Below are 27104 nucleotides of genomic sequence, written 5' to 3' on the forward strand. Positions count from 1 at the left end.
AAAACAAGACAGTTGATGACACATTTTATGAGAGACTGACTGATATAGTTTTGTCAGGGTGTATACTGATACTGATTATTATTAATCAGGAAGACTGATGGCTGATATTGGGAACAGTGCAACTTTATTTCCTCTTAATTTTGTTGAAACTTCAGTTACTAGTGACTTTGCAGATTCTGATTATTCAGTGTTGATACGCTCGTGACATGTCACCAATCAGACAGTCGTGGGCAGATGCTGAGTGAGGCCACAGAGTGGGAACTACCGACACAGACAGACGGCTGCATCAGAGCCAAAGTACTGCATTTTTTATTTAATTAATAACTTTCTCGATTATAAGACACAAAAAATATTTGCCTATACCTTCTTTTCACTATTTTCTGACATTTTATAGACTTTATTAATGGATATACCTAGAAAATAATCAGCAGATTAACTGACAATGACAAAAGTGTTAGTTGGAGCCCTGCACATAATGTTTCCTCTCAGAGCATTTCTAATACTGCAGCTGGTTGAGGTGAAGCTTTGTTCTATCACCTTTATCTATTTACAGCTGGATAGTTTAATCAGCATCATAACGATGTTTCTTATTTTGGAGTATGATCACAGTTGTGTTTTGTATGTAAAATAATAATCTGCAATACAACTGTAGCTGTCAATATGATGTTCAGAGAACAATATTCCCCTCTGATATGTACAGGAATTAGAAATAAAACTTGGAATACTGTATTTTAGTAATGCATTAGGTTACTTTATACCACTGGATACTAATTTAGTGGTTGAAAAATAATAAAGTAAAAGTACTAATTCCAATGTAATAGATCTTAGTAAGAGTCCTTCATTGAAGACATGTCTTATGTAAAATATGTCAGTATTATGAGCTAAATTTACTTAAAGGATTTATATTAGGGCTGCATTAATGTGTATGTTACATTTTCCTGCTGTAGATGTTGAAGGTTGAGTTCATTTAAACTACTTCATCTACTGTTGGGTAGTTAAATCCACAGCAATGCATCATATTTAATAAGATCATCATATATTTGTAGGACACATGACTTGTGAGAACCACTTATCTCTCCAAAGTCAACTTTTCAAAAACCTGTTTTCAGAGGGTTTTTAAATTGTTAATTTAGCTTTATTAAGAGCAGGAACATTTTCTAGGAGAAAACACTCCATGCTTCAACACTTCAACACTGTGGTTTTCACAGGATGGGAACGGCATGAACTACCGATACTCATGACTGCCTTCCTTATAACTGACAGGTAAATCTTTAAAAAAAAGAACGTGATAAATACAGAACAGTAGTTTAATTATCCTTTTACATTAGTCATTGTTTACATGGATGAAGAATAACACACTCATTTACACTGTTGCTTCACTCACTCACTGACTGTTACTAACTGTATTCAGCTCAAAAGCAGTGACTTTGACTGTAGTCCAACAGATGTTCCAACAAATTCAGAAGGGTTGACTAAACTGTGATAAAATTAGTTGACTGGGAAACTCCTTGAACTCCAAAATGAATTCCTTGAACTCCTTGAATTTCCTACGGGATCAATAAAGTAGCTATCTATCTATCTATCTAAAATGTAACTGTTAGATTACGGAAGCTGTGGTGGAAGAAATATTCACTTCCTTTGCATAAACTGGCAGTAAACAAGTTTTTTTTGTTTAAAATTTCACTTTTAAGTACATGCTAAGTAAAATAGAAGCACAAATACAGAGTTTATAAATATTTCCATTTTGATATATTATTATTGATGCATTAACATATAAGCATCCTTGTAATGTCAGAGCAGTTTGAAACAGACCTATGTATAACTTTTTTATACAATTATATTGTTGGGTAGTTTAATCTGGTGGGTTTAAATTGTTTTGTTTTAATCTTACTGTATGTGTTTAACATTTGCTATGCACCTATATATGGAGAATTAACTGATGTGCTGCACTGTGTTTATAGCTATTGTTAAATTTCAACTCTTGTCTCTAGTTGGGGTTTTATATGTAAGACGTAAAACATACAGCTTTCAATGGTCAGCATCATAAAATCACAATACAACTAAAGACACATAGCACACTACAGCAACACACATATAAGCTACATCAAAGCACAAGAGGGCAAAAATGGGCACAGCTTTGGTTTGCTTTTAGCCAGTGGTGAAAGGTTTAATATCTGAGTTAGTCTGATTGCAGTTGATTCCAGAGTTAACAGATTTTTATGTAGAAAACTGATCATCTGAATTTACATATACGATTGGGTTTAACAGTTGCCACTCAATGTGCTCCTCTGTTACTGTCTCATCTTTGAATATATCCGGAAAGAGGCTCCGAGGTAAGACTACTGGTACACTGATGTGTACAGTTCTCAAAGCTAAGTAGATTGTGTCTTTTGAGTATCTGATGGTAAAGCGACCAGATGGACTTCTTATCCATTATTTTCAGTGCTGGATTATATAAAGATTTAATGAATCTCATTGTGGATGGTGATGCTTAAGCCCCGCTGTCATGCAATATAAAAAATTTGAAATATAATTGAGTGCATAAACATAGGTCCTGTCTGTCTAGGAGTATATGTAGTCTGAAATATGCAAAAACAACCTACATTGACTTGTGTTCACATGTGCAACTGATGTATAATAGCTATATATCAATCACCATACATTTCTGATATCTTTCTACTTCATAAGCTTTAGTTTTGATTTTCACAGTCATAGGAAGCCCCACAAACGCAGGGCATCAAAAAATTGAGCTAAACTCTTGTTGCTCCACTCCACGGAAATCTTTAGTAAAAGGCGAAAGATTTATACGATCTGAAGTGAAGCAAGAGTGATCTACTCTACTGTCGGCAGACAGACGGACCACATTTGCGACAACAACACTTTAAGTGCTGGTTGAATGTAACATGTACACTGACTCATCCCAGAAACACAATATCTAACTTAAAACACGGGGATAAACCACTTTCGGATTCCGATGTAAAGGAAACATTACGGTTTAAAACGTTACATTAGATGACAATTCGTACTGCGGCGAAAGGCACGACGGGAATGCGTTTTTACTTCCGGGCTTCGTAGAATAAACTCTTAGTTTTAACACGTTTCAGTGACTTACACTGAGATAATTTTAATCCTGCGAACAAAAAGCAACATTGCACCGCTCAATATCGTCAAGTCGGTCGTGTTAGTATTCTAACTTTCAGATAAATCTTTTATTAAGTTTCGGAAAGTGCCGCCCCCGACCTGCCCCCCCTTCACACACACACACACACACACACACACACACACACACACACACACACACACATCGTGCACCTATTGTTGAGGTTTGAAGAGCATATCGGAGCATGTAGAAAAACAGTAAATAAGGGAATTAAAAATATATATATATTGCAGACGTGTATGGTCGTTCGGATGACACGCATAATGCGATGCGATTTCACTCATACGGCGTATTCGATTTAGTAAATCACTTGAAAATTTACATTTTAACACAGCAGCAAGCCCCGCAGTAAAGCAGGGCATCAAAAAATTGAGTATAACTCTTAATGATCCTCTCCACGGAAATCTTTAGTAAAAGGCGAAAGATTTATACGCTTTGAAGAGAAATCAGAGTAATCTACCCATACAGCGACAAAGTGGCCGACCACTTTCAAGGAGACATGTACTTTATCACTGGTGCATTGTTGGTATCACAGCAAAAAGACATTGTCATGTTGTGGATACAAACAGTGCTGATTTATGTTCAGCACAAAATGCGTGTGTTTCTAATGCTGTGATACTAGGCATGCTGGGAGTAAAGCACTTCGTGTGCGAGCTGGGTATTATTGAGCACTTTGGCGACAACTAAGAACAGATTAAACGGCGCAAGGCATGACGGGAATGTAGTTCCGGGTCACGTAGAATAAAATCGATTTCACAATGACATTATTTAAAGGTGTGATCAATAAAGCAAGACTGCACTGCTAAATATTTCGCAGTCACACACAAATGGGATGGAACCGAAAAAAGTCAATATGACGGAACGCGTAGTATTGGTTTATAAGAGGACAATCGCAGATATGTGCATCATCATTCAGATATAAAGCAGTGCGTGACCTGGTTTATCATATAAACCAGACTCAAGTTAGTTATTTCACTTGTACATATCAAGAAGCCCCGCAATGAAGCAGGGCATCAAAAAATTAAGTATAACTCTTAATGATCCTCCCCACGGAAATCTTTAGTAAAAGGCGAAAGATTTGTACGATCTGAAGAGAAATCAGAGTAATCTGCTTTTTCACAGACAAAGAGGACGACCACTTTGACGGAGACATGTACTTTATCACTGGTGTATTGTTGGTACCAAGGCAAGAAAAACAAACAAAACAACACAACACAAACTCATGTGGTAGACACAAACAATGCAGATTTGTGTTTGACCGTGACGCTTGAAATGCAGCTGTTTTTTATCCAGTTTTAATGTTGTGACACAAAGCATGCTGGGAGTAAAGCACTTCGTGTGCGACCACTTTTGGCGACAGCGCAAAGCATGATGGGAATGCGTTGGCACTTCCGGGTCGCGTAGAATAAAAGCTTAACATCGCTGTTTTAGTAACCTACAATTAAAGAATATCAATCCTGCGAAGAAGAAGCAAGACTGTACTGCTAAATATGGTAAACTAGTCCGTGTTGGTATTCTCACTTTCAGATAGATCTTACATTAAAGTGCCGGCCTCCACCAACCCCTCTTCACACGCACACACGGGATCAAGCAGACCACTAGTCAATGAGAGGTATTGATAACAATAATTAGAGATAAATTACAGACGTACATACGATCATATAGGTGAGACAAGCACTCGTATGTAATTTAATAACCACGCTGGCACTTTGTATTTATACATATCAGAAAGCCCCGCAATGAAGCAGGGCATCAAAAAATTGAGTATGACTCTTAGTGATCCTCTCCACGGAAATCTTTAGTAAAAGGCGAAAGATTTGTACGATCTGAAGAGAAGTCAGAGCAATCTAGCCTCTAAGACTCAAACAGGACGACCACTTTGACGAAGACATGTACTTTATCACTGGTGTATTGTTGGTACCAAGGCAAAAAAACAAAAACAAAACACAACACAACACAAACTCATGTGGTAGACACAAACAGTGCAGATTTGTGTTTGACTGTGACGCTTGAAATGCAGCTATTTTTGTATCCAGTTTTAATGTTGTGACACAAAGCATGCTGGGAGTAAAGCACTTCGTGTGCGACCACTTTCGACGACAGCGCAAGGCATGACGGGAATGCGTTGGCACTTCCGGGTCGTGTGGAATAAAATCTTAACATCGCTCCCGCAGCTGTTTTAGTAATTTACAATTAAATAATTTCAATCCTGCGAAGAAGAAGCAAGACTGTACTGCTAAATATGGGAAACTAGTTCGTGTTGGTATTCTCACTTTCAGATAGATCTTACATTAATGTGCCGGCCTCCACCCGCACACACACGGGATCAAGCAGACCACTAGTCAATAAGAGGTAGTGACAACAATAATCAGAGATAAATCACAGACGTAAATACGATCACATAGGTGAGACACGCGGTACAACAGGTTTCCACATCCTACTCGTATGTAACTAAACAGCTACGGTGGCAATTTGTATTTATACATATCAGGAAGCCCCGCAATGAAGCAGGGTATCAAAAATTTGAGTATGACTCTTAGTGATCCTCTCCACGGAAATCTTTAGTAAAAGGCGAAAGATTTGTACGATCTGAAGAGAAGTCAGAGTAATCTAGCCTCTAAGACCCAAACAGGACGACCACTTTGACGAAGACATGTACTTTATCACTGGTGTATTGTTGGTACCAAGGCAAAAAAACAAAAACAAAACACAACACAACACAAACTCATGTGGTAGACACAAACAGTGCAGATTTGTGTTTGACTGTGACGCTTGAAATGCAGCTATTTTTGTATCCAGTTTTAATGTTGTGACACAAAGCATGCTGGGAGTAAAGCACTTCGTGTGCGACCACTTTCGACGATAGCGCAAGGCATGACGGGAATGCGTTGGCACTTCCGGGTCGTGTGGAATAAAATTTTAACACCGCTCCCGCAGCTGTTTTAGTAATTTACAATTAAATAATTTCAATCCTGCGAAGAAGAAGCAAGACTGTACTGCTAAATATGGGAAACTAGGCCGTGTTGGTATTTTCACTTTCAGATAGATCTTACATTAAAATGCCGGCCTCCACCCGCACACACACGGGATCAAGCAGACTAATAGTCAATAGGAGGTAGTGATAACAATAATTACAGGTAAATCGCAGACATGGACACGACCACATAAATGAGACGTGAGGTACAATCGGTTTTCACGTTCTACAGACACATGACTTCATAATTTCGCTGATATTTTGCACTTAAACATATTAGGAAGCCCCGCAATGAAGCAGGGCATCAAAAAAATTAGTATAACTCTTTGTGATCCTCTCCACGGAAATCTTTAGTAAAAGGCGAAAGATTTGTACGATCTGAAGAGAAGTCAGAGTAATCTACCCCTTCAAAGACAAAGAGGACGACCACTTTGACGGAGACATGCACTTTATCACTGGTGTATTGTTGATACAAGAGCAAACAACAAAAACAAAAAACAAGACAATCTCACATTGTGAACACAAACAGTACTGATCAGTGATTTGCGTTAAAGTATTTGACTTTGACGCTTGAACGCAACTTTTTATCCAGTTTTAATGGGGTGATGCAAGGCATGCTGGGAGTTAAGGACTTCATGTGCGACAACTACACTCTGGGGGCTGGTTAAACGGTGCAAGGCATGACGGGAATGTATTTTTACTTCCGGATCATGTAGAATACAATCTTATCATCAGTGCCTCAGCTGTTTTAGTGATTCACAATTAATTCATTTCAATCGTGTGATCAAAAACCAAGACTGCGCTGCTATGGTGAAGACCCACACACACTCTAAGCAGAACAATAGTCAAGTAAGGACACACAACAAATTAAGATTTTTAAGGAAAGTTACTGATTTTCACATACAGAAGTTGATACCCACAGACATACCTGGATGTATCCATACATCACATACTTCAGATTTTAATCTTGTTTTTTTGACATTTCAGGGAGCCCCACAACAAAGCAGGGCATCAAAAAATTGAGTATAACTCTTTGTGATCCTCTCCACGGAAATCTTTAGTAAAAGGCGAAAGATTTGTACGATCTGAAGAGAAGTCAGAGTAATCTACCTTCACATAGACACAGAGGACGACCACTTTCACGGAGACATGTACTTTATCACTGGTTTATTGTAATATATTGTTAACGCCACATCAGAAAACGCAACACAATCACATGTTGTGGACGAAAACAGTGCAGATCAATGTTTACGTTGCAGTGTTTAACTGTGACGCTTGAAACGCAACTTTCTATCCACTTTTCACGCTGTTACGCAAGGCATGCTGGGAGTTCAGGACTTCGTGAGCATATGATTGATTTTATTTTTATGGTCCAGTATGATTTATTTAATTTTAACGACATTTTATCTTAAGTTGTACACCTGGCACACATGCTTGCAGCAGCGAAGGTAACCTACTTTATAAGGTGTTTTTTTTAAGAAAAAAAAAATAATAATATGATTCGTATACTGGCTGTTGATGGACGAGAACCTGCAGATTTCATGCAGAACAACGACGCCCTGTGGTGACTGCTGAACTTAACCTGAGGAAAAATCAGATGGGGGGATGAAACTACAACCACATACGAGTTCTATACTGTTTCTACTTCTTTTATATAGCTTTTATCTTTCCATCTTTCTTTTACTGCTCTTAGTCTATTTGTCTGTTTTTAATCCCTCCCTTATTATTCCTTTTACTTGTAATGGCTGTAATGGTGTAGTCTCACCTTAGACTACACTTCTTTATGTTTGGCCTGACTGTTGAGTGTTTTATTCTGTAATATTGTCTTCTTGAGTTTCCTGATTTTGAAAGAAACACTGTTTTTAAAGGTGCTATATGATTAACGTTTATTATTATCATGATTTCTATTGCCTCCATTAAATTTCAAGGATGTTTAGAACTACATAAAAACACCAGGCGTCACAAAAGCACAATTAAAAGCGAAGCATGTCCGGAGCACTTTTTTTTATACCCGTTTTCTCGAGTTTTACCCAAACGAGGATGACAGAAATATGAGTAGTGTCAGTAGACTAAAACCACAATAACAACTCAGGTAAACTTGCTAGCCCACTCTACATTAACGTTTAACAATAACACAAACAGTACAGATGAAATAACTCTACATCAAGTAGGACAGGGAGACGTAACGTTACCTGTGGGGAAGGTATGTGACGCAGAAAAGCTGACAAAAGGTGAGTAAAATCCTCTTTCCAAACGCAGGACGAGTTAGATAATTGCACTTAGATAAGTTATTTTAAACGGTCTTCTTCTTGAATGACAGCAGTTGAAGCGTTGTGTTCCTCTCACGGTCCTTCAATTTGTTAAGTTTCCCTCCTGCTCTCCATGACAGTTCTCCTTAAATCCGCCATGATGATAGTAACCGTTAGCTAACTAACTCACTCACCTCTGACCCCTGCTTGACCTTTGGCCTCACCCCAAAACGGTCAAAAACACACCAAAACGTAAAATTACGTCACTTAAAAACACCGCTTTCGAATGAGTTGTTAAAAATTCTCGCTATGGATATTTAATCAATCATTTTAATTTATTTCTGTGCTCCCGAGAGCTCGTAGCCGCTTGCAGCACAGGTGTTACACCGTGTTTTGTTACCCTTAAGGATTCTGTGCCCTAAACAGTAATTATGACCCTTCCGGAACCCCGTAACTTCGTTTATCGTATCATAGGCTTTATTTCAAGACGTATTTCTTTTGGTTCACCAAAAATAGTGAATCTTTACTTTCAGATATTAAATACAGAGTCAGACTATTTGTATATCACCAATTTAGCACTGACTTAGCTTAGCATACAGAGTGAGAGCAGGAGCAAACAGCTTACAAGAGCTCTGTCTGAACACAACATATTCGGCCTTCCAGTAACTTTAAAGCTTTAGAGGAGCTGTGGCTAGATATTTGTAATTCCTGCGTCAAAGAATCATAATGTCATTATGATAAAGTTATTTGTAGTAGCTCTAATAAGTCAGCAGATGGTGCTGTTTGATTAAATAACTTTAAGGGAAAGCTCTTAAAAATCCACATTTCTAAGTTTCCTTCTCACTATGTTGCCGATCCTGACGTCCAGAATCCAGTTAATAATTTGGGGTTTGAAGATTGTTGGGAGACTATATTATGTCTCAAAGGTTTCTGTGGTAAACTTTAAGGTAATCCAACCAGTAGGTATGGAGACACGTCATTCAAAACCAACAAACAACAAAGAATTGTATAACAGAGAAAGAATTGTGAAGCTGAATTTCTTAAAAAAACAAACACCAAAGAGAAGGAACTATTTTTAGCCGATTTAAAACATAAATAATAAACTCCATAAGAAGAATAGAAAAAGAATAATAGAAAACATTCAAAATCCCATTTTAAAATGGCTTATTAAGGTTAAAAAACACCTTAGCAAGAGAGTCAGACACACCCCATCCCTTTAAGTAGTTGAACAGAACCGTAAAAAAACTGGTATAAACCATATCAAGCCCTTTATCACAAACCTAATCAGGGCAGCGTCACGTAAACTGGGTTTGGTTTTTGTTAATAAATAAATTTACCTCATCTGGTTTTCCAAAAAAGGAAAATAAAAATAACAAAGATATATGTTCTTCTAATATAAAATGACCTAGATTCTTGATGCCGTTACTACCATCCTCAGTGTATCAGTGTGGCTTCAGCTCTTCTGTCCCTGTTTCTGAGTCCGCTCTTTGATAAAGCCGTATTATTTTGCTGTTGTGGAGTTTTGTCCACAGATTCTTCTCCAGGATATAGTCGTGGTTGAGGTAGAAAACAACACTTGTTTTAGCAGTCCTTTCAAAATAGTAGTTAGAGTATTTCTTGTAGTCCTCAGTCATGAATCCATACGCTGACACCTGCAGTGAGAAAGACAATTAAGAACAGCTTTGAATACAAGTTCAACATTTAGAGAAATAAATGTATTCAGTGTCTTTTCGAGAATTAGATGGTACCACTTGAGTGTCTGTCTGAAAAATTGGAAGCAATAGCCAGCAAGTGATTAGCCTAGCTTAGCATAAAGACTGGAAATAGGGGAAAACAGTTAGCATGGCTCGGTCTAAAGGTAACAAAATCTTCCAATCGGCACATAAAGCTCACTAATTTACACATTAAATCTCAAAGGCTGAAATCGCAATGACAGTGTGTGGTGTTTGGAACTATTTGAAAAATCCCTGCACCCGTCCCAAAAGATAACACGACACATAACCCCAAGTAAAACACGTAAACAAGCAAGATATAATATGCTAATTAGTGAGCTTTAGAGCAGCTATGTTCCCTTGTTTCCAGTTTTTATGCTAAGCTAAGCTAATCGCCTGCTGGCTCTAGATGTGGATACCTCCTGATAACATGTTGACAAGTCATATTAACTTACAATGTCACAGGTGTGCAGAGCCAGGAACAGAGTGAACGCCCCGTTGGTCGGTCTGACCATTGCCCAGGATGAAGTGTTCAGAGTAGCAGACATTAAGAACCTGAATGACATCAAACAATGAGAAACACACATTAAAAAAGTCTTTTACCAATGTGACAAGTCAAACTACAGACTCCAAAGTGATTCAATTTAAATGACCACAGCTTTATTAAAGATTGTAAACGACCTGAGAATTTAATTTGCCTCACTTAGGGATTTATCTGTGCATGACAATCGCTATAAAAGTAAAGTTATTATCATTATTATCATTATCTGTCTTAATAAGTAAAAAAAAATTAAAAAGAGGACGACCTGTTCCGTACGTATCTGAGGAAATCCTGGTGCAGAACATAGAAGCGGCTCTCATTGTATTGCCCGCCGTAGTACATCCTCGGCCTGGAGGGTTAAACACGTGAGTCAGTATAATGATTATGAAAGAATGTTGTGATGAAAAGTGGGCTTTGTTAGTTCTTGTCTGTGCTGCACCTTGTGGCAAAATGAGGATGAAGTTTGCCACTGAAGTTACAATTTGGTTGGGATGACTCAGGACTTAATCTGCTCTTGTTATTGTTGGCAGCTATGAGCATGTGGGAGGTTGTCAGCACTTAAATACACAGTTTTGTCTGAAGATGTCAGGTAATGATCCACTTTATTGAGTTTTGAGGGGACCACTTACATTTTTTATCCTCCATTTACCCTCTTTTAAAAGTAAATTAAACACGGCTATTATCTTCTTTTCTGTGCTAAAACACTGACATTTTACTACATACATACATGTTTTAAATCAGTCCAAACACATAGTATCAAATGTATTCAGGTTTTTCAAAATGTATTATTCAGATACAAATGTTAACAATACAAATGTATGATGGTTTTTATAATATGTATCAATTTCTTAGTTTATTGTAATTCAACAACAGAAATGGCTCTTATTGTTGCAGTGGCACATTACAGACTCCACACACCACCACCACGAGCGGTAACATGATGAGGGAAGTCCCTCTTAAAGTTCACCCAAAAATATAAATTCAGTCATGGGTGATGTTTTGTAGAGATTTTATTTACATCCTCAATATGTGGTTAATCTTCAGACGGGATTTTGTCTTAAAGAAGGGGGTAAAGAATGTCTTTCCAAATCAATATGAGGGTACTGGGCTTAAGGGGGCTTGGATGATGCCTGACGAGCTCTTTTTCTGTTGGTTTTTGTTTTTGTTTTTTTTGTTTTTTTTAAATTTCTGAAACAAGTCCCCATCTACTTCAGCTGTGTCTTAGAATGCTGCAGCTCTGTTTTGCTGCGAAGCTCCTGAAATGTTTTGTGGACTATGAAACTTCACCTGACTTTCCATTGGCCTGGGGTTGAGTAGCTGAGGACAGAATTTGTGGTTTTGGGTGAACTTTTCCTTTAAGAAGGTGAAGTGTGCACAAGGAACAACGTTATCAAACTTCCACACACAGTATGAGTTTAAATTGCCTGATTTTTGAGTGAACCACAAAGGAGCGGACATTGTATCTTAAACTCCATGTAATGTACAACCTGATGCCTGCTTGTCATCCTCCTAATATAGTAATCAACAGGTAAAATGATTGGACTGAAAATAAATATATTAGTTTTTTAGACATTCTGTATAAGTGTATCTCTGTGTGCATTTTACCCTCTTATCATAATATATATGGAGAGAGTGAGTTGATATTCACTGTTTGTTGTGATATTGTCCAGCTGAGACTTTTTCTCCTTTGAAAAGACCCTCGAGCCAATAGAAATCCCTCATTCCCTCTGGAATCATCACGTATTTTATACCCTGCAGGAACAGGCAGATGACAGATGAGTGGAGTTTGTATGCGTGGGGTTTAAACATTACTTCATTACTGCCGGCTGAGTTTGAGTACCTCGTCATTGGGGGTGGATGTGTATCCATACTTCTTGAGCAGACTCAGCGACCTGGTGATGGCGTGGGCCGTGTGAACGTACACAGATGTTCTGTTTCCTACGTCCTCCTCATAACCCTTAGTGACCGCACCGTTCATCCTGCAGCACAAACACATCATAAAACTGGCTCATAGAATCGACATGTGGTTGAATAATCATTAACTTCAAGACTAACTGATATGATACAAACAGTCAGAGTCAGGTTTATGATGGAGGACTCTGACTGTCAAACAGCCATTGATCAAAAGACAGGTTATCCAAGCACATCTGTATTGAGTGTTGTCAAAAGATATGGTGTTATAATATGGGGAATATAATACTTAGTATGGTATAGTTATTATTGAGGTGTGTGGAAGTGGACTCATAGCTCCGGGTTGGTTAAAACTCATCTGCAGCATCAACGTCAGTCAGTCTGTGTTTACTGTTCACTTCACCAAGTCATTTGATTACAGTACGCAGCGCCAGACAGTTAAAGACGGATTGAGTAAAGTGTTTGTGTGAGACGATGCAGCAACTCTCAGAAGCTGGGTCTGAAAAAATCCCCTCTGACAGAGGAGAAAAACATAAAGTAAAAATGGTACATTCGTTAATTGACAAAATGCTTCATAAACCATTTATGAAACTATCTTAATAATGGCCAATATCCTTAACACATATGATAATATTGTATGTATGCAGGAAAATTTGGCCCTGTGAAACTTTGGTGTCTTTATGAGTTCATCAGGTTGCCTTTTTAACTTGTGCCCTCTTTCTCGACCTCCTTATACTTGTCATTAGTTCAAATGTATGAATTTCTTTATGTATTATTTACACAATTTATTTTAGTATTTTTAAAAATGTATTAATTTGTTTTTTATGTTTCTTTAAGCATTTCTGCTGTCAATACTTCATAATACAACATCAGAGGGAATAGATCAATGATATTTATTTCTTTTACATGCTTTATAAGTTAAAGACATGGGGACTTCTTCGAACAGTTTTAGATTGTGAAGCCTGTGGGTGACACTGAGGGAGCTACTGTAGCTTTGGTCAACATGTTATGACAAGAAAGCATCTGTGCACATACGCAACACTTTGTTCCTTTCCAACATTCAGCATTTCATGGTTCACCTGATGTTAAAGGCTCCTGAGAACACAGAAAGTGTAGCAATGGACTGTGTAGAGTACACTGACGATTAAAGTAAATATTTTTAAATACACAGAAAAGTTAAACTAACAGCAGAAAGACACGTCGACAGGCTTGTTCTCGCCTCCTTTCTCACCTAAACACGTAATCGTGAGCGTCGATTTCTTTCCCCATTCGAGAGCCATTGAGGATCCCCGCAGTGCCCACCACAGCACAGCGCACACACCCGTCACCGCCTGGCTTTGTGTCCAGCAGGGGCTCCTTTGGCTTTGGGATCAACTTCACTGAAGCCATCACGTCTGCAGACCAACGTAGGAAAACAAAACACAAGATGCAAAATAGTTTATGACAAATATATGTGTTTGTAGAAGTGTTTTGTATTCTCAAATTAACAATATATCAAGTCTGAATATGATTGGTGGGCGTAACATTAACATATTGTCACTCATAAAGTGTTAGCAGTCTGCCTGAGTCCAATATGTGAGCTCTGTTTTGGTCTCCACTTTTTTTTAGGTGCTCAAAGCTCTGCTCTGTTCACCAGCCTGTAAGTAAGCCCGTCTGTCTGCTCTTTGGCAGTAGCTACAGTGGGTTTAGGCACAGCAGCCTGCTGCATCTGGACACAACGCTGATCAGAGTGTTGAGGGTGAAACAAAACTATACAATTGTGGGCATGGGACCAAAACAGTGAGCTGAAGGATGCCAGAAAAGCTCTGTAAACTGCTGATATTCAAGTGAGGGTTCTCTGTGGGCTTATCGCTCTCTTTCACGTGTTAAAGATATTATGTGTAAGACATGGCCAGGATTCAAAGGTATAACTTAAAATGTATTCTTACACTTTGCTATCTTTGACTTCAGCTAATGAACTCCCTCGGCCGTGGCTGTGGCCTTCCATCTCATGATTTTGACTTTTTATCTCATAACTTAGACCCTTTTCCTCATAATTATGACTTCTATCTTATAATTCTTCTTCAAGCATAGTTTGCATCACATTGTTTTTCTTCACACGACAGAAACAGACTCCCCTAACACTGTGCACAGCAACCACACAACCACACTGATTACCACATACTGAAACAGTCTTGACTCACTTGGTGTCTGTCTCACACAGACAAACATCACCCACCGTCATGCTTGAATCCCATAAATCCAAAAGGGTTGTTGAAGTGTGAAAGTCGGTTCCACTCGCTCATGTTGATGTCGTCTTTGTGCATAAACAGGCGAATGTTGGGAAGAAATGCCTTCCTGAAGCTCTCGTCCTCAGAGTTTTGTACAGACTGAGCACACGCCTGAGAACGTGGGACAGAATATGGAATGGTTTTATAGAAAATGTGATTTTCATCCTGTTCATCTGTCTGATGAAGATAAAATAAGGTCTTCTGAATGAAATGTAAGGAAGATAAAGACAGTGATGAGCAAAAGCACTAAAGCTGAAGGCAAACAGACTTAACACACAACTGAATATGCTGACACAAGCCACAAATACCCACTCCCACTAAACTAACACATTTCTTTTGAGACCAGACTTAAATCTTGCCATCACATGCTTACAGTGTGTCTGGGTGGAGCATCCCTGTTATAAACATCCTCAAAGTCCCACTGAGGAAACTTGCTGAAGGATTCTCTGGAGAGGATGGGCATGGGAGTCTCACCCGCGGCGGCGTGCGTGGCCGCTGTCGTTTGGTCAGTTTTTGCTTTTTGTGCTGTTGTAAACACAGATGAAGTTGGAGCTGAATTTCCCTTTATATTCCCAAATGTGTTATCACAGTCAAGCAAACTGTCTCACCTCTGTGTGTAGCTTCTCTTGCCAAAGTGGTCCAGCTGACATGGAAAGAATTCGACAAAAAAGCAGCAGAAGCAACACAAATGAACTGTGCTGATATACAGGAAAAATCAACAGAATCAGCAACTGATTAAAAATGTTAACATTTCCCTGGAATAAATACAACTTACCTGATGTTTCTTGACAAACGTCCCCATGATAAAACTAAAAATACAGTAGCAACTATGCTCACAAGCAGCAAAGTAAAAATCCTGGAGGTCTGGAGCACCATCCCCAAGAACTGGAGGTGTGAGCGGATCAATGAAACAGAGTGTGTTTGCGGTTTGTGCTCCGGCTGAAAAGCCACATGAGATTCTTGTCATAAAGAGTGAATGGGCTGGGCTGTTACATTTACTGACACAGAAGTACACAATGAAACACACACGCCTTTTACAATGGTGCATTAGTGGTTTATTACACAACCCTGGAGACGTTTTGCAGATGAAGCTTTACAGGATTTTGTCCCTGTTACAGATTCAATGATAACAATGTTGAATTTTTTATAAAAGTTACATAATAAATTAACATTTTCTTCTTTTATTATAATATAAAACTAATGTAATCCCTCTTAGTCCTTTTTCTGCAGCTAGAATAATCCTGCTCTGTGCTGGGAAAAGTCCAGCTTCTTTGGTCTTCATGTAGACGGGACGGCAACAAAACAACACAAAACAACAAACGAAGGAAGTCATATTAAAAAGGATGCTTGTTGAGTGGACTGTAGAGCCGTGTGGAACACTGTGAACGAGTTTATTAAAGTCTTTCAGTAGCGCTCGGGGTAAAGAGTGCGATCGGAGGCTGGATGGCAATGCGGCGAGTCAGAGAGGAGACTCAGATGGAGTAGAGCCGGAGCTGCTCCTCCATGTCTCCCTCCGACAGGTCCCCGAACGTCTCCTTGTTTTCTTTCAGCAGCTGGAAGATGGCGGCCAGCTGCTCGCGTTGCACCCTGGGAAGACAGAGCAAAGATAAAAAAAAAAAAATGATTTGAACAATGTCCTTTAATGATTTAATCTGATGTCTGATGTGCTTTTCCTTCTATGGTAAAATAAAAGTAGCCAGCCATGACCTACACCTGTACAAAGAGTAGCCATGAGTTGTGTTTGACAATGAATGATTGGACTTTGTACAATTATAAAACAAGCCAGCCGCCAGCAACCAGTAGCGGACCCCCCTCACCTCCCCCCGAGCAGTATTATTACCAACATCATCAGAGCTCCTCTGTGAGTTAACAAGTTGGGTGAAATATAGAGAATGCAACCAATCAGAGGCAGAGCTGGGCGGGTCTGAGAAGTATGATTTCATCTTCTGCTGTTCAAATAGAGATACAGAGATACTGCGACGTTCGGTTTATCATTGCATCCCTGATAGTCTCTCAGTTAAGATTTAGTTACAACTCTGGACTAATAAAAGATGTATAGAAATGGACTGTCATTGACGACTGATTACATATTTGATTAAAATGAGTATTAACTGGACATAGGGCAATACGGATGCACATCTGTCAGTAAATGATAACAAGCAACTTTTGGATTTGATCTTGATAATGGTGTCAATCTTTTGGCCGAGCTGCCCTCCAGAAAGCAAATGAGCATAATTCTCAAAATGTCAAACCATTTCTTTAAATGTGGAGTTTTCAAAGTGTTTACCTGACGAAGGCCCCAGGAGGAAAAAGTCCAGCGATCAAGTGATCAAGACTGTGCAGGATTTTTGTCTCTTCAGAGTTTCTGATCTCATTCAATTTTCAAAAAGACTCAACATCGCGCAGGAACATGTTTAGAAGCACAAAAGCAGCAAAACGCCATCTTTACTGTCACACTATGACTAAAAGACGAGGGAGGCAACAAGAAAGAGACTGACATGACAAAGTGTGTCCTCAGACACTGTTTACACCTGACATCAACATGCAGCTTACGTGGTCCAACCACAGGCTTCTTCTTTGTTGTCTACAGAGAAGTCCCCAGACTCCCTTTATAAAACCTGAGATTTCATGAGTTTTTGGGTTTAAAGAAACTTTATAAACTTTGTGAAACCGTGTCCATGACAAATTCTTAATTTTTTTGGTATTCTTATAAATTCTGCATCAAATGCAATACATTAAGTTGTTTCCTTTCCTGTGAAATGTGTCAGTTTTTAAGTATGTTTCTGACAGATTTTGAAATTTCAGCAACAAATATAGGTTTATTCTATGTCCCAAGACTCCATTTAAATATCTCTAAAGTTTGTGAGTTGCCGGGTTCAGAGAAACTTCATGAACTCCATGAAACACTGTCTACAACAAACTTCTAATTTTTTGAGCCTTCTTGTAAATTCGGCAAATGTTATACAATAAACTCTTTCTTTATTACAGTAAAAACCATTGTGCCTGTTGTCCAAGCTCTGCAAGTGTTTACTTGCATATAGAGTGGGGAAGTGAGATTGGATCACGAGCGGTCCTTGTGTGATTGGATAACCAAAGTCGGATGTTAACGTCAGGTGTAAACATCACCTGAGAGACCTGACATGTAAAAGTTAATCATTCTCCCCTGTGCAGAACAACACACGATTCCACACCCAGCAGAAACAGCTAATAGATACGGGCCACACATCCAGCAGGAATCTGATGGAATTGAGGGGCCTGTTTAATATTTATTAATAAACAGTTTTGTTGATTATTAGTCAGCTCACCTCCACATTAAATATGAGGAATATCGAACCTCTAGCAGTGCTGCCCAGATCAAATCACAACTGTCTATCATCCTGACATCAGTTACAACAAAGCTCCAACTCTCCCGTCACCCTCTCTATTCCTGAACCGTTCTGGAGGCGCCTGCCTTCATCAGCTCAGGTCCCACTGGTGCATTACACCGACTCCTCCTTGTGGCAGGACAGAAGAGAGTCCTCAGAGGATTAACTAACACTATCACAGAGGTGACGACAATCAACACCTGCTGTGACACCTGAGAATCACACATCTAATGTGGAATAATGGGGGCAGCAGGGGGTGGGTATCAGGTAAGCAACACTGCACAGTTTACATCGGTCGCTTCACGGCTAAAAGCGTATAGTTTTCGCACAACGGCCAGAAAGTGATCCCATTTTGATAAAGAGGGGGGATAACTCATATAGACAGTAAAAGTCGGACAGTACCCTGCGATGATAAGAGCACATTTCTGTTCTTCGTATTCCATTTTTGTCACCCAGCAGCCACCAAACGTTCCGAGTGGTTTCCTTAAGTCTCGTGTCATTCATCCTGCAGCTAATGCCTGGCACAGAATCAATCTGGCCTTACTCAGTCTAGCCCGAAGAGAACGGATGACACAGCGGCTAAACGTGGAGGACGGCTCTGAGTGAAACGCTAACAGCACACGAACACACGTGAAGACAGTGTTGGGGAGATTAGACGGAGCAAGAACAGGTCAGAGGTTAGAGCAGCTACGTGGGAACACTCAGAACTTCATTTAAATTTTGATTGATTAAATAGAAACTTTCGATTTTCAGGGAAGCTTTGGCAAAGGAAACATTTTTGTTCTGTCTTGGGAGAACGGAGGGGGACATCGAGCAGATCAGGGAGCAAAATAACCACGAGTACTATCTTGCTGTGCATTAGAGGGACATGTACCAACAAATTGGTCAAAATTAAATTATTTAAAAGTAAATTAAAATGTGTTATTGGGTGCATCTGCATGAAAAAATGAGGTGCAACCAGTGTAAAAAGTCAGTCTGAAACCCTGTTATAAATCATGTTCAACACGTCATTTGTTAAGAGCAGGTTTTAGGTTGCCAGGTTGTTGAAAATCCTCCTCCAGCCTAACACTTGTGGAAAGTGGCCGCCAAATTTGTAGTTTTCACTGACCTCTGCTCCTCCTCCAGCTCCTCTGTGGACATCATCATCTCCAAGTGGTGGGATCGCGCCTTTCCAGGGATGTACTTCAAGCAGTCGTTATCTGGCTCCAGTTTGTCTGATGAAACAGAACAAACGCTGATTAGAAATCTGCGTGAACCAACAAATCTGCAGCGTATATATTTCAGAAGTTTAACTCACTACTCTTTCAATCATGCTCACCGTTGATGTCTGGGCTCTCTGTGGCTCCTTCAGTCTGGGGGTGAGAGAAAGCACACTTTAGGAGTTCCTTATCAGAGAGCCCGATGAAAGACCGACGGCTCCGCACCGAGGAGGCATCGGACGACGAGTCTACGTCTAAGCTCATGGAGGTGGAGGAGGAGTGCTCCCCTGGTGTCTCCTGCTCTTCGGAGTGATCGTGGGGCTGCGCCTCCTCCTGTCAGAGAACGAAGCGGTCAGGTGACGACACATTAAACCATCAGTGCGACTAAACATTTCCAGTGGTTGCACCTGTGAGCCTCATATTTAGCAGGTCAGATTAGGAAATTAATGATTTTTATGTATTTCAGTTTGTCCAGCACTTTGTAACTTTTAAATAATCGAGGTTATCTCAATTGGTGTGCTGTGAATCGTCAGGGAAATGAGTTATAATGAAGAAAAACATTCATCTGCACCTTTATTTCTGTTAAAAATTCAATCAAATTAAATTTAAATGTAGGATACTATAGGATGCAGGTGAAAAAGGTGTAAAAAGTTAGTCTGGAGCCCCCGACTGTCACTCATCTTACAGGTCTGAAATATGTGTTTGTCCTTAGATAATCATTTAACTCCTCATGTTACCTGTGTTTCTCACCTCTCCTGGATGCTGATCTGGCCTACGCTTGGCGCAGCTGTGCTGTAGAAAGACCGAGGTTATCTTTTCACACTTTGCTCCCCTGGGTGCTGATTTGATCTCCCTGTCCCTGGCTTGTTTTGTTCAATTTTAAAGACCCTCTTCATGCATCCTCAACCGGCCTTTAAGAAGCTAAAAACAGGTCAAGGAGGGTCAAGCTGACAGCTGCCTGAGTGGAGAAGAGGTCGCTCCTCCAAAGCCCCCCTTTTCAAAATAAGGGTAAAGCTGCATTGCTGCTTTTCTATTCATTGACAACAGAGTAAAGATGCTTAATTCCTCCTCGCTGCTCTCAGTTATTTCTGTGCACGCCTACACAGCTGAGTGGGACGTTGATCTTTGGGGTACTTCACTCAAGCAGCTCCATTTTATGCTATTTTACACTTCTACTCCACAACACTTATTCAGCAGGTAAAGGTTGAACCTTTGGTTCGACAGCAACAGTTACCAGTTATTATTTATGCCACTGATCGATCAGCTGACAGGGAATCAAAATCCCTGTGAGACGTCTTCAGATATCTTGATCTGTGGCATCCAAACAGTCCAAAACCAACCAAAATGTACAAACTTTATAGTGGAGTGAGATAAATGAGGAAAAAGAACTGCAACCTGTGAATTTTCTTCCATTTTGGCTTCAAAAAAACAACTTTTATCGAAAGTCTTGCTGACTAACTTCTATTTTGATCATCTTATTAATTAACCTGCATATAAAAAATATGATGAAATTTTGAAAACAGTAGCTTGAGAGTAACATGTAATAACAATAATACGTATGATCAAATATAGGAGCACTTCTGCTATGTACTTTTAAATACAGGACTTGAGTATTTTATTGTGGAATTTCTACTGTTACTTCCTGTTTAGGTACAATTTTGAGATATTTCACTTGTTTTTCCTCCAATAAATGAACTTCCTCCTACACTAAATGTACCATATCATCAGTATGCATATTCAGATGTTGGTTTACATAAGATTAACACATTACAACACACATGTTCATGATTCCTCTGCAGGTTTTTTTTTTTCCTCCATTCCAGCCCTGCAGCTTTTCCTCGAGGATTACTTGCTTCCTCTTTGCTCTGACTGGACATGCAAACTGTCTCTGAGTGGGGAGGGAGAGCCAGTAAACGCAGATTAAGACAGATTTAGCTGGTCAAACAGTGAAACAAACACACGTTAACCCTTCTCAATGGCTGTGTGTGTGTGTGTGTAAACAGACTTGACTTACTGACTGCACAGATTTCACCACATCCCAGTGGTCGTGTGAGCTGCCGCTGAGGTCGCACCAGTCGTCCTGCACCTTCTGCTTCGTCTTCGTCTTCTTGCTGGTGTCGGGTACATGGCCGTTCTGCTTCGGCTGCTCCGATCCGGAACCGAAGTACCGCCGCGCGCTGCTGAAGTCCGCCGAGGACGTGGACCCGTTCAGGAGCGATGTGGCGACCACGATGGCGAGCAGCGTGAAGATGGCAGCGGAGAGAATGAAGGTGAGCTCCATGGCTGGTGTCCGGGGCTCCGCTCGTCTTCACTGTGTCCTGGCTCACACGCTGTCCATCCCCGCCGCCCTGTGATAATCCTCGTTAAACATCAGCGTTAACGAGCAGCACTTACGGGATATGGACGAGTCTCCCGGCGCGTGACGTCACATCCTCCGGCCCCGCCCCCTCCCTCCTCCTCCCTCTCCTCTCACAGGACTGCCAGACACGTCAGGTGTGGCGGCCACGGCTTCCTGCAACGTGCCTGGCTCCTCACTTTTCCTGTTAATCCCATCAGAGGAGCGTTGGCCGCCTCTGAGATTAAGATGGTTTGTGACATGACTCGTGGCCCGCAGCTGCAGGGACGACAGAGTCAAATCAGGATTTTCACAATCACAGGGAAGTTGTTATCACCTGAGGACGCCCCCTTCCGGTCAGTCTGAAAGCCTGCAGGAGGGGTTAAGGAACGCTGTGTAGTTTCAGGAGAGAGAGCTCTTCATTGAGCTAAACAAACTAAATAAACTCAAACTGACCTTAAAGAACAACAAGATCTCATACTGCTTTACTTCATTTATGTGGCGGACCCTGCCACCCTTCTAGCTTCAGTCATGCAGGGACTTGTTTTGGGGGACCCACTTTTTCAACTGTCATCTAACTTTTTTCTTCATTATTTGAATTTTTGATGAAAAAAAAAATGTCCCCAGAGCCCAATGTGACAACTTGAGATTCTTTGTTTTGTCTGACCAACAGTCCAAAACAAAAGTATTTAATTATCAGAAATTCACATTTCAAACCAGAAGGGAGGCTGAAAACCTGTTTTTTTTTTTTTTGCATTTTTGCTTCAACATTTTTTGTCCATCACTCTTATTAATATATGTCTACAAATGAAAGCTTGGACAGATTCTTTGATCTGTGATTCTTTGACTAAAATCATAATTTTGCTAAATGTACATGGTGTAATACGATTCTAGAGATGCACTATTAAGTTCTGAAATTCTTCAAAACATCATAACACTATTACTGGAGTAATATTAACCCAGTCTTAATCTACTAAAACAGTCAAACTTTACTGCAGAATGAAGACTTTTACTCCTCAAACTTTAAGTACATTTTGCCGATAGCAATACTGTTATTTACATGAGTCTTTTTATACCACTTTCTGCTTCTACTTCTAAGTACGATTTTACTTTTAGGACTCACCCCGAACAAAAACCACTTAACAATCGTCTAACTAACAATTACCCCCTGAGAAACACAGTCTCTGCTGAATAGCCTCACTGCAGATTACATAGTGTAAGAAAATGAAGACAAAATTCACATCAACAACTTCTTTAGAACAAAGATGTTTATTCGCATTCACCTGAAGCAATTACAAGACAATTGAGAGATTCACAGGAATGCAATACACAGAAATTATTCATTTGGCAGTCTGGACTGCCTTTAAACCCTTCACTAGGAGTCACACTGGACCCAATTTTCAAAAAGCGAGCAAAACCAATTATCAACAGTGGATAAACCACAGAGGGGGGTAAGAAGGAGAGGAGGGAGAATAAAGAGAAAAAGGAAGGAGGAGAGAATCTGTACAGCACATGGAGGGAAGGAGAGGTCACAAGACAGGAGAGGATGGTTGATCTGCCACACCTGTGAGCTTACAAACCGGCAAACGGCAGCGGAGGGTCGAGCCCCGGAACAGCGCCGGGCACTCAGCACCGCAACACGCCACACCATGTCACCACCGCACTGCACCGCATCTTAACAGCTAACCAGCATTACTCAACTGCTACACAACTGCGCCTAGTGCACAAAAGATACACAAGAAAGAGGGTTAGAGTCATAGGAAAGCAACTTTTACTAGACAGAAAAAAAGAGATTTGACAGAAAAGAAAATTGCTATACTGCTGGATTAGCAAGTCACAAATTAAGTGGCACTACGATACTTTAATTTGTTTTTTTTAATGTAACTGTACAGTAAGCCATTTTCCCCCCATGAGTGGTATTAACATAGCTCTAACGGTCTGAACATCCCAACATGACGCCCTTTTCTACATCAAATCAAACTCTTTCATATCCATCTAGAAAGAGTAAACACGGGATTTTGTTAAATCTATTTTAATCCCCAAAAATAATTTATGAACGTGTACAAATTTAATCAGAATGGAAAAAAACCCAATTTAAAAAAAGGGAGGAAAAACAAAACAAAAACAACCTTACAAATCCCTTTCAGTATGCTCAGCTTTACAAACAATGACCACATAAAAAGTTACAGAATTTGTTTAGGCAAATTAAGTCAAATGAAACATTAAAAACACTTTAGACCAAGCTCCAATAACCTTTCAGTCTGCATTCAGTGGTAATAGTGGAGTCCACTTGCTCAATGTGAGACTCTTCCTGATGTCCTCAAAGGCTCAATCATCTGAGATCTGGAAGGAAAGAGAGAGCAGAGTTGACAAGAGCAAAACAAAAACAGCTACCAACTCCTGCAGCTCACACTGGATATTTAATGTAGTACTGGTCTGATCTTTTCCCCTGACGCTAACATTTATGGACAACCATCTTATTGTAATATACCTAACATTTCTAGAAATTTTCACAATTGTTTACAAACCTCTCTTGGTCCCCTCTCCCCAAAAAGCTAGGTCTAAACAGACTCTTACACTCGGGCATATGTGAAAAACAAACCTCGGGGTCCATACCCTTTGTGAGAGGCGGAGGAAAACCACAGGCACAGGTGGGAACAGTGCTCAGTGCATCTGCCTGTGATCCCCGTGAACGTACCTCACCACACCACCTCATACACCAACTGACAGCCCGAACCACCGCTGCCTTTGGTGACCTGCTCCTTAGCAACTGCCATCGCTCTCAGCAACAGGCAGGTCACATGGGTGGGTCACACACTAACTGCTCTCACACTGCCACACCCCCATCTCCTCCTCCCTTTGCAAACAGGACTCCGCAGCTTGGAGGAAAGAATTCCACATTTAGGTGAACGTTTTGAAGGAAGCACTCCCCCACGTCCCTCCCATGCACACTCACATTGAGTACAAATGTGATTACAAGCCCCCTATTTTTTAAAATTTATGACAAAAATAGGCCACATCAACCCAAATCTGCTGTTGCCTGTGTGTGCTTTAGTTTAGCCATAAAGGTAGGCAAAGTAAAGCACACACAGAAGTTAAATAACATCCGTCCAAATGTTATTTTAATTTCTAAAACAATTTCAGGATTCTGCAGAGTTTGTTGCTTGAGAGCAAAGGACTGAAATGTAGCAACAAAACTACAGAATACCAACCCTAGTGATGACAGACTGCCATCTCAGACATAATACTTAAAGTAAATAACATAATCCACCCGTTCCCGTGAATACCGTCATATTGTGTCCAAGTTTGGGTTAACACTCTGCTCCGTTGTCCTCTGGGGATTTAGGCCTACTCTTGGATTTGGACCTGGACCTGGATTTGGATCCTCTGTTGGATTGTGGGGTTCGACTCCTCGACTTGGACCTGGAGCGGGACCGTGACCTGGAGGGAGACTTCGACTTGCTTCGCCTGGGGGTTCTGGACTTGGACTTAGACTTGGACCTGGACCGCGACCTGGATCTGGAGTAGGAGCGGGACCTGGATCGGCTGTAGTGGCGGTGGCTCCTGGACCGGGAGCGGCTTCGGCTCCTGGAGCGACTGCGGCTCCGTCTGCGGCGGCGTGGACTGGCTGAGCGGCTGTGGATGAAGAGAAACACTTCAGTGAAACAGTAAACAAAAACTAGATGGAAAACAAACAGATGTACAGATCCATAACTTCCTTATTAAACTGCATCTGACGAACCACCCACATAAACATCAGCTCAAAGACACATAGCTGCACTGTAGATGGAAAAATACTAATCAATAGATTAAAGTCTGCAGTTTAAATATTAACAGACCTATAAATAATCAACCCTGACTTGTTATACAACCACAGAATTCACTGCAAAGTTTTGTAGGCCTGCAGTTCAAGATAAATAGCTGGGTTATAATGATTTACGTGTAGCTTTTACCTGAACGTGTTGGTACACTGAGAAAAATGTTATTGTTTACACAATGGCATACGGGGGAATGAGCGGGAATAAATTTCAAGCTACTTTAATCTTGTAGCTGCTAGCGTACACCATGTGCTCGGCTACCCTGACAAGTCCCTCAACTACACTAAAATTACCTCCTGCTTCTGCGCCCATACCCTCCATATCTGCGTTGCGGAGCCCCTCTCCGGCTGTACATGGAGTCCGGAGGTCGTCCGTATCGGGCCATCTGCACCCGGAGCTCCCGCCCGTCGAGCAGCGCGCCGTCCATAGCGTCCATCGCGTCCTCGGCGTCGCGCTTGTCGAGGAACCGCACGAAAGCGAACCCGCGGCTCTCCTTGGTGTACCTATCCCGGGGGATATACACATCGCCCACACGGCCGTACTTCTCGAAAACGCGGCGCAGAGTCTCCGGCGAGGTTCGGTACGTGAGGTTGTCCACTTTCAGGGAGGTCATCCCCTCCACGTCTGGCGGCGGCCTTCCGTAGCTCATTTTCTTCGTCTCCGAGCAACAGAGCAGGCCGGTAAAGACGAAAACCCGTAAGCCCTTCTGTTAGCTAAACGGGTTAATGCTAGTTTACAAATCTCCGGCTAGTGTGGTTCACTCAAAGTCAGGTTTATTTTTTAATTGTTTGGCCCTGGACGTCGTACCAACCGCGCTACATTCACGTGAAATGGCGGCAATAACGCTTCCTTTTCCCCTCTCTTTGCGCCCCTCGCTGGCCTCCGCTGATTGGCTGCTTGGCTGTTCGCCTTTCTCCACATGAGCACGTCACACTGCCCCCTAACGGCGGGGAGTCGCTACTGACGGCAGGTTGCATCAGTTATTCTGCTATTGTTTCACTAAAAGTCATAATACAAGATATTTCTCAAGAATTAAAGCTCATGTGTCGAGTTTAAAGTCGTTGTTTTAATCACTATCACCCTGCTTATGATATGATTCGTTTTAGGACGATGAAAACCAGCAAATGTTTTGATGTTTTCTTCCATGTTTGCTTCTGAAAATTCTGTAAATTATTTATTTATATATTTATTTATAGCCCTTATAAAAACCCACCTGGAATGGACTGCTTGGTCAGATTCTTTGATCACTGTGTTCTTGACCTAAATCTTAAGGCAACACTCACTGTAAAAACTTCACTGTTTTGTTCTGATCCTGTGTTTATTTAAAAATTGTATGTTTCAAGTATAAGTGTAATAAAGTATAATGTGTCTGTAGGATACATGACACAAGACAGCAGTAGGCTAGTATGAAGTGGTATTAAAGGTATTTCAACAGATAAAAAGGAGTGAGTGGGCTATAATCTGTCAAATATAACCACCAAGAGTGAAATCAATCCAATGTCATGCAGAAACAACCTTTCAGTCACAAGGTAGGACATGCAATCCCTTTTTGGCAGGTGAAATACAGCCT

The 27104-nt window shown here is 40.6% G+C and overlaps 3 protein-coding genes and 7 non-coding genes across 14 annotated transcripts; all 10 read right to left on the bottom strand.

The window, feature by feature from the left end:
• Positions 1 to 2717: 2717 nt before the first annotated feature.
• Positions 2718 to 2831, bottom strand: LOC119010470. The gene has a single exon (XR_005071980.1). It is a non-coding gene; the product is annotated as a U5 spliceosomal RNA (small nuclear RNA).
• A 668-nt stretch (positions 2832 to 3499) lies between these two features.
• LOC119010462 lies at positions 3500 to 3615 on the bottom strand. Its single transcript, XR_005071972.1, has one exon. It is a non-coding gene; the product is annotated as a U5 spliceosomal RNA (small nuclear RNA).
• Positions 3616 to 4151: 536 nt separating this feature from the next.
• On the bottom strand, positions 4152 to 4267 carry LOC119010468. Its single transcript, XR_005071978.1, has one exon. It is a non-coding gene; the product is annotated as a U5 spliceosomal RNA (small nuclear RNA).
• Positions 4268 to 4890: 623 nt separating this feature from the next.
• Positions 4891 to 5006, bottom strand: LOC119010463. The gene has a single exon (XR_005071973.1). It is a non-coding gene; the product is annotated as a U5 spliceosomal RNA (small nuclear RNA).
• A 648-nt stretch (positions 5007 to 5654) lies between these two features.
• On the bottom strand, positions 5655 to 5769 carry LOC119010467. Its single transcript, XR_005071977.1, has one exon. It is a non-coding gene; the product is annotated as a U5 spliceosomal RNA (small nuclear RNA).
• A 647-nt stretch (positions 5770 to 6416) lies between these two features.
• LOC119010464 lies at positions 6417 to 6532 on the bottom strand. Its single transcript, XR_005071974.1, has one exon. It is a non-coding gene; the product is annotated as a U5 spliceosomal RNA (small nuclear RNA).
• Positions 6533 to 7123: 591 nt separating this feature from the next.
• Positions 7124 to 7239, bottom strand: LOC119010469. The gene has a single exon (XR_005071979.1). It is a non-coding gene; the product is annotated as a U5 spliceosomal RNA (small nuclear RNA).
• Positions 7240 to 9406: 2167 nt separating this feature from the next.
• LOC119009478 (alpha-N-acetylgalactosaminide alpha-2,6-sialyltransferase 1-like) lies at positions 9407 to 15783 on the bottom strand. Its single transcript, XM_037080795.1, has 10 exons — positions 15593 to 15783; positions 15426 to 15460; positions 15191 to 15342; positions 14766 to 14928; positions 13779 to 13941; positions 12477 to 12615; positions 12285 to 12388; positions 10902 to 10985; positions 10551 to 10650; positions 9407 to 10035 (listed from the first exon to the last, which is right to left on the bottom strand). Exons 1-10 carry the CDS (start codon positions 15691 to 15693, stop codon positions 9826 to 9828), a joined length of 1251 nt encoding a protein of 416 aa, XP_036936690.1. The 5' UTR covers positions 15694 to 15783; the 3' UTR covers positions 9407 to 9825.
• Positions 15784 to 15849: 66 nt separating this feature from the next.
• On the bottom strand, positions 15850 to 21828 carry LOC119009481. 2 transcript variants are annotated; one of them, XM_037080797.1, is made up of 4 exons: positions 21396 to 21828; positions 19501 to 19714; positions 19291 to 19396; positions 15850 to 16404 (listed from the first exon to the last, which is right to left on the bottom strand). In XM_037080797.1, exons 1-4 carry the CDS (start codon positions 21660 to 21662, stop codon positions 16290 to 16292), a joined length of 702 nt encoding a protein of 233 aa, XP_036936692.1. In that variant the 5' UTR covers positions 21663 to 21828; the 3' UTR covers positions 15850 to 16289. The 2 variants fall into 2 exon arrangements, with proteins under 2 accessions (XP_036936692.1, XP_036936693.1); XM_037080798.1 differs by having other exon boundaries at positions 19501 to 19534; positions 21396 to 21821.
• A 1138-nt stretch (positions 21829 to 22966) lies between these two features.
• srsf2a (serine and arginine rich splicing factor 2a) lies at positions 22967 to 26562 on the bottom strand. 4 transcript variants are annotated; one of them, XR_005071740.1, is made up of 4 exons: positions 25828 to 26557; positions 25004 to 25352; positions 23970 to 24059; positions 22967 to 23433 (listed from the first exon to the last, which is right to left on the bottom strand). XR_005071740.1 is itself a non-coding variant. In XM_037080802.1 (3 exons), exons 1-2 carry the CDS (start codon positions 26181 to 26183, stop codon positions 25028 to 25030), a joined length of 660 nt encoding a protein of 219 aa, XP_036936697.1. In that variant the 5' UTR covers positions 26184 to 26562; the 3' UTR covers positions 22967 to 24595; positions 25004 to 25027. The 4 variants fall into 4 exon arrangements, 3 of the variants coding, with proteins under 3 accessions (XP_036936697.1, XP_036936695.1, XP_036936696.1); XM_037080802.1 differs by having other exon boundaries at positions 22967 to 24595; positions 25849 to 26562; XM_037080800.1 differs by having other exon boundaries at positions 22967 to 24595; positions 25828 to 26560.
• Positions 26563 to 27104: the final 542 nt, after the last annotated feature.

This window comes from Acanthopagrus latus, chromosome 20, assembly GCF_904848185.1.
Source record: "Acanthopagrus latus isolate v.2019 chromosome 20, fAcaLat1.1, whole genome shotgun sequence".
Taxonomy (NCBI): Eukaryota; Metazoa; Chordata; class Actinopteri; order Spariformes; family Sparidae; genus Acanthopagrus; species Acanthopagrus latus.

Excerpts from the sequence above, each read along its gene's own strand:
- LOC119009478 (XM_037080795.1), bottom strand. The coding sequence starts at position 15,693 with ATGGTGCTCCAGACCTCCAGGATTTTTACTTTGCTGCTTGTGAGCATA. Across the intron at positions 13,942-14,765 it reads TATGGGATTCAAGCATGACG|ACGTGATGGCTTCAGTGAAG; the intron begins GTGGGTGATGTT and ends GTTGGTCTGCAG. Across the intron at positions 12,389-12,476 it reads CATCCACCCCCAATGACGAG|GGTATAAAATACGTGATGAT; the intron begins GTACTCAAACTC and ends CTGTTCCTGCAG.
- LOC119009481 (XM_037080797.1), bottom strand. The coding sequence starts at position 21,662 with ATGGAGCTCACCTTCATTCTCTCCGCTGCCATCTTCACGCTGCTCGCC. Across the intron at positions 19,715-21,395 it reads TGGTGAAATCTGTGCAGTCA|GAGGAGGCGCAGCCCCACGA; the intron begins GTAAGTCAAGTC and ends GTTCTCTGACAG. Across the intron at positions 16,405-19,290 it reads GAGCTGGAGGAGGAGCAGAG|GGTGCAACGCGAGCAGCTGG; the intron begins GTCAGTGAAAAC and ends CTGTCTTCCCAG.
- srsf2a (XM_037080800.1), bottom strand. The coding sequence starts at position 26,183 with ATGAGCTACGGAAGGCCGCCGCCAGACGTGGAGGGGATGACCTCCCTG. Across the intron at positions 25,353-25,827 it reads TATGGGCGCAGAAGCAGGAG|CCGCTCAGCCAGTCCACGCC; the intron begins GTAATTTTAGTG and ends CTTCATCCACAG.